A 6195-nucleotide genomic window follows, 5' to 3' on the forward strand; every position below is an offset into this window, starting at 1 on the left:
ATTTAATTTTTTGCTCATTTATATATAGTGGTGCCCCTCAAGATATTGGTTTTCTTGAATAAGTGCCCCTCAGCCTAAATTTTCAGGCTGCACTACTGTGCCGAAAACATGTGAGCCAAGCTTCCCATGGACCCGTGGAGCTAGATCTGGATAAACTAAGTCCCGGATCTGAATCATAAACCTTACCAACTTGTGCTGATAATGGCTGCCAAAATCCATCCAAACTCTGCAGCCTATCAACAAGGAAAGTTCTGTTATGTAGAAGCATGTGATGTGAAACAAATAATTTCTTGGTTTGTCAAAGCTTTATCACAAAAAAACATATAGTTACTTGGGAGGTTGTGGTGCAATGATTAAAGATGTCAAAGACTCATGAAAGTGGCACTTTAAAAATGCATGCGGCACAATTATTTGAGAGAAATTTCAAACATTGACATTATGGATCAAATGCCAAAGCATAATGAGGCCAAATTTAAACTCTAGGACAAAAAAGTTCTAAAAGGCGTTCCTCCAATTGTTTGTACCTTAAATCAATAACAAAATTAGTTTGAATACTTTACAAAAAAAAAAAAATTATAAGAAAAGCACTCAACATTTAGCTACTTATAAATCACCATCCAATTTTTAAAAGTTTGGCGGCCTAATTTTTAAAGAAATTCTCAAAGACCTGCTTACCTACAGAAATATTGATTTTGCTATAAGTTGACAATAATTCAAAAATATTTCTTACCTGTCGATGGAGATTAAAAGTGGTTCTTTCGGAGAGGTCATCATTTTTGTCGTTTCAAAAGTGGAACGTCCATCGTTAATTTTCAAGTGGTGATTTGTTATATCTCCGAACATCAAGTTCTTTTTTGTATTTTTCTTGCAAAAGTGGATCTCCATAATAGGTAAGCTGCTTATTAAAGAAAATGACAAAAAAGAAAAGGAACTATTTGAGTTGAATCTATTTTGTTTTATTTCATTTCAAATGCCTGCTAATGCACTGATAACTTTTTTACTTTTTTCATTGAATTAGTTGTATCATCTCGGTTCCTTTTCCAGTAATTATTTTGCAATGAAGGCATTGTAGTCGCCTCTTTTAGTGATTGTTTTAAGCAATATTGTTGAAATCCATTCCTAAATTGAATCGGTTAACATGAAGATCGGTAGAATTGGCTGAGTCAACCTAAGGACGGCTATATATTACTTGAAACGTAGGAAACAGTGGTTGTTTAAGGCCTTGGATCATGCCCAGGACATGGGCTACCTCCCTCACATCTTCCATCTGAAACTTCAGTACATGTGTCTCATCAAGAATGGCGGAAAGACAATAGATTACAATGTACATGGTCCTTGCTCGTAGCCACTCAAGCGCTATGTCCGGCTCCCCTAGGAAGTTGTCCATAGGAATGCTGTTCCGGATCCCTTCCCAGACATGCTTCACTTGATGCTGGAACACTGAAAAGGAGGAAATGTCTCGAACTATCAGCTGTAGAGAAACAATTGAGATGGTGACATCAAGCTCTTCAGATGCTTTGTTTAAAGCTTCTTCATTATTGTATGCGATCATGCTCTGTGCATCTGCTTGGCCATATCTTCTGGTATTCATCAAGTACCAAACGAGCTTACCTGCTATTCTCCCTATCTTGCGAGAGTCATTCTTGGAGAGCACCCACTTGTCCACGAAGAGGAGGAGCTTCTTGGCTTCTTTCACTGCAGTTGCCAAGTTCTTCACCGCAGATGGGTTGCTGCTCATGAAAAGTGATCTACTGATGTGAATTATGACAGCTAGGAACAAATAGCAGCTACCATGGAGTTCATGGACATGCTGTTCAAAGACAAGCCAAACAGGATCCCTGCTCCAATCTGTATAGTCAACAAGGCCATTGTAGAAAGTCGAGAGTTGGAGCAGATGGGTGGTTGGGCGGTGACTTCCTTTCTGCAACCATGCATCTACCACGTGTTTGATGTTACAACTGCACCAACTTCCTGACTCTCCTCTGTCGATGCTAGTAGAAGAAATCATTCCTCCCTGGTTTCTATTGGTGCTGCTAAAGTAATGGTTGAGTAGAAAGCTAAAACAAAAAACAACAATGCTGACTGTGGAACATATAGAGTGGCTTATGATTAATATAACTTGTACCAATGACCAAACCAATGCAATTGCTAGGTTCCCTGCCAAGTTGCCAGCCGACCTTCTAGCTGTAGCCTTATAGTCGACGTCCTCCAATTTGGAAGGTGTGCAGAGTCCTTGAACTCTCATGCAATGAACGATGCCCAACTTAAGAAAACCAAATGCATCATTGATGTATCTCCCTGGATTCTTGAAATCAATGCCATGGAACAAACGGAAGGAGAGGGCAAGACTTGCCAATATGGCAACAAGAGTTTGAGAGATCAATATTAATCGAATAGACCAACCGTAGTCAGAATCTCCCTTGCAGAAGTTGCTAGAAATACTTGTTCTTGGGTCAGAGGGGAGAAGAAGATATCTAACCTCGAGTTCCAGTAGTATAACAACAGTGAGGATGGAAAGAAGCCCAGCGGCGCAACTGTGAGGCTCTCTGTTCATGACATACTGCACATTGTTGGTAGATGCAACCGTCCACACCTTAGGAAGAATACTCTTGTAGCTATCGAACCTTGCTTGGGGATCAGTTGAAGTTCTACTAAGCACGCGTTGTGAGGAACTAAGAGCTTGTCTCTTAGACGCGAGTTCATCAGAACTTGCCTTGACTTTCAAAGCCTGTGTACTTAAACTGACAATAGTCATGGTCAGCATTATGAGCAGCATAACGCACGAGAGTAGGATGTGCTCTGGAATGAAGGCGAAGATGGCTCCAGTTCCAATTTGGATGCCGATGTCTGCTGCAACTGTGACCACAAGGATAGCTAATGCAATCATGTTCGAGAGTATATCGGGGGCATCCATCGTTCCCAAGCTTGGAATGGAGAAGCCCATGGACACACACAAGAAGACAATGCCGCTAACTTTAGTGAGCTGGTGCTGAGGACCAGGCATCGATGTGTTCAGGTCACCAGGCAATTTGGTTGCAATTGAGAGAAGTGTTAGGTTCAGGGCATTCAGCTTGAACAACTTGCATTTGATCCAGTAAATCTTGTCCCTGAAACTTGTGAGGATGTCCAATGCCATGAAAAGGAAACATGCCAATGAAGCTGCGACAATGTACAAGCCTATTGTTGGCAGTGGCTTAGTGAAGTTGCTGGACTCCAGTTCTCCACTATACTGGTCACAGATGTGCTTCATCTCTCTCTTTCCCTCTCTCTCTCTTTGACCTCTCTTATTTGACCAATAGTCAGGCGAGCTTCTCCTCGTTAAGTACCTACCCACAATACCAAGAGCATCGATCCTTTACTTGATACCAATCTCTTTTGTTTCCAGAATAGAAGCAAAGAATTATTTTTCTCTCATCCAAATGTACGGTAGATACTTTTTTTGAATTCAAGGGGAAACATTAAGAAATATTCTCTCTTTTGTTCAAATGTATTAGGAAGATATCCAAATTGCATAGTAATGACACTATTTTAAGGTGTGACAAGAAAGGAAGATATGTTGGTACTCTGGTTGATGTTGTTAAGACATATATAATGTAGTTGACTAGCGTCTGTTAAGGGGGTTGGTACAATGGTCGTGACAATCTTCGTTTCGAACTATCGTGGCATCAACCATTTATGTTTCAAAAAGAAAGTACCAATGTATCAATTAAAGCATAATAGAGATGTCATTTCAAAGCACCAAAAGCAATCCTAAACCTTTATAAGGATTGAAGGAAGTAGTTCGTCCTTAACATGTTCCAAAGACCTCTAACAGCAATTCTTGGTGGAGTTTGTTGTCAAATCACATGAATATACCCTACAAAACTAAAACTTGGTGTCAAATTAGATGAAGGATATTAATGATAATGAACGGAAGGAAAAAGGTAGAAGAGAAAACCCAAAGAGCAAAACTTGTTTTCCTTGGAAATGATATCCGTGGTGAAGTAACTTAAAACTGCAGTTCCCTTATGAGAAAGCTGTCCTTTTAAAAGTTATAGCAAAATTTAAAATGTTTAATATGTAAATATTGTGGTCAGGGCACGAAGACTTTCCCTCAAGACCAAGTTGAAAAAGAGAGAAAAATCACACCAACTTCATCATGTTATATAACCAAACATGGATATTAAGGCAAAAATTAGACTGTTTTAGTTGCTATAACTGGCTCCAGTTGTGATTCAGTGTATATATTACAATGCACGCTTGTTGGGTACGTAGTAGAGGAATGTACATTTATCCGATATGCATATTCCATACCTTTCCGTCCCTTTCAGTGTGAAGTGGGAAGCAAGGAAGGAAGAAGTTCCTTCTCCATTTTGAAGCTAAAAAAAGATCTGATGTCTCCCGTGCGTTTATTTTTTCAGGGCAAATTTGATTCCTTTAATATAGTTTGTACAAAAGGAGTATTGCACTTAACAAATCAGACTGAATCAGTTCATTCAAATAAAAATCAGCGGCGAAAATTTGAACCCATTCAATATTTACTGTCACACAATAAATTCTTTATTACTTTAACATTTCTACATCTTTTTATTTTTACTATTAATTTCTTACGATTCACCCATATCAAGTACTTGACATGATTTTTGACTAATATATTCAATTCAAAAAGTGTGACATGTGGTAGGGTCTGCTCACCGATATATCAACTTCTTTCTCAGTTTTTGAAATTTTAGAAATATGTTAACATATTTCAGGTTGGGTTACACCAGCCCACACAGAATCATATCATATCTTGTCTATTTTGCTTAATTATATATGAGTGTCCCTTCAATGTCAAAATTTAAAACCCTAGTGCCCCTTAGCAAAAAAATTCCGACTCAGGCATTCTCATGTTCAAATGCCTGAGTATGTAATCAACTTCAAACGGCCTCAAGGAGTACACTGTAGCTGGGTTAAGGGCCTGTTAAAAGCAGACCTTTGTTCAATTTTTGTGGGTGTTATGTTTCTACATCTTAATGTGATAGGATTCAACATCCAAGTTGACAGGAGCATCACTGCTATCGTTGATGCTGACACAGTTGAGACCCTGGAAATAGGGGAATGAGGAGGCCTTCGAGCTTTTTTTCAAGCGGTAGGGATGAACCTCTCGCTCACCTAACATCTGTTTTTCCCGAAAATATCAAAACACGTGGACCAGATGGGGTCTATTTGCAACACTAGCAATGGCTCGTGGTGTGCACGATGGTTTTTTTTTTTTTAAGAAGAAGAAAAAATTAACAAAGAAATAGAAAAAAAAAACATTTTGTAAATAACCACAAAAGAGATGTCATTTGAGAAAGGACTTATGGAGGTGGGGACTATGCCGCATAACTCCTCCCTGCCCAGCTATAATACCTCTTGGGGCAGATCAAATGGTTTTTGAACAACCTGTTTTAAAGAGAAAAAGGATAAAACCATTGAAACTCTAACCGCTTGCTTTAAGGTCACCTTCTTAATGAATGTTAAAATGCGGAGATGAAATCAAGGAAGATGGCAAGTGAACATAAATATTTTCTTTTTAATTAATTTTCTAAAGTTATGTACAAAAACTATATACAAGGAGACGACGTCAACGTAGTTTACAATGGTCAATTACAAGAGTTTACAAAGATGGAGGACATGCTTTCGAATAACTAAAAATTTCCTGGTTAAACCTTGCTAAGTAATCCCTTAGGTTTGAATGAAATAGGGAAGAGAGGCTTTGGGCATCACCATCGTCCCCAGAGCTTCTGGCTCTGGATCTAGATCTACTTTAAGTTTGGATCGGATCGGGTTTAGCCAACATAAACACTTCATATCTCTATAGACTCGAGAATGCATAAAAAATGTGTTTTGAGAGATTGTGAGTTTAAACAAACTGAGGATCTTAATAGCAACATCGTGTTAAAAACTATAGATTAAAGGTCGGATCTTAATAGCTTAATAGCCCATCAAGGATTTGGAGTAACACTTTTTGACACTCCCCCTCGAACTGAAGCATGGAGGTCTTTGATGCCCAGTTTGCTTAATATACGAACTAAATGCTTCTCTTCCTAATGTTTTAGTGAACAAATCAGCCAGTTCCTCTTTGCTTTTAATACAATAGGTTTGAATTTCACCTTGTAATAGTTTTTTCACAAACAATATGACAATCCAATTCATTGCGTTTTGTGTGCTCATGAAAAAGTGGATTTGCAG

At 38.6% G+C, this 6195-nt stretch overlaps 1 protein-coding gene across 1 annotated transcript; it reads right to left on the minus strand.

Annotated features, from left to right (window-relative positions):
* Nucleotides 1-1159: 1159 nt before the first annotated feature.
* LOC116266007 (uncharacterized) lies at nucleotides 1160-3322 on the minus strand. Its single transcript, XM_031647043.2, has one exon. The coding sequence runs from the start codon at nucleotides 3248-3250 to the stop codon at nucleotides 1169-1171; it is 2082 nt and encodes a 693-aa protein (XP_031502903.1). The 5' UTR covers nucleotides 3251-3322; the 3' UTR covers nucleotides 1160-1168.
* Nucleotides 3323-6195: the final 2873 nt, after the last annotated feature.

The sequence above is a fragment of the Nymphaea colorata genome, chromosome 12 (genome assembly GCF_008831285.2).
Source record: "Nymphaea colorata isolate Beijing-Zhang1983 chromosome 12, ASM883128v2, whole genome shotgun sequence".
Taxonomy (NCBI): Eukaryota; Viridiplantae; Streptophyta; class Magnoliopsida; order Nymphaeales; family Nymphaeaceae; genus Nymphaea; species Nymphaea colorata.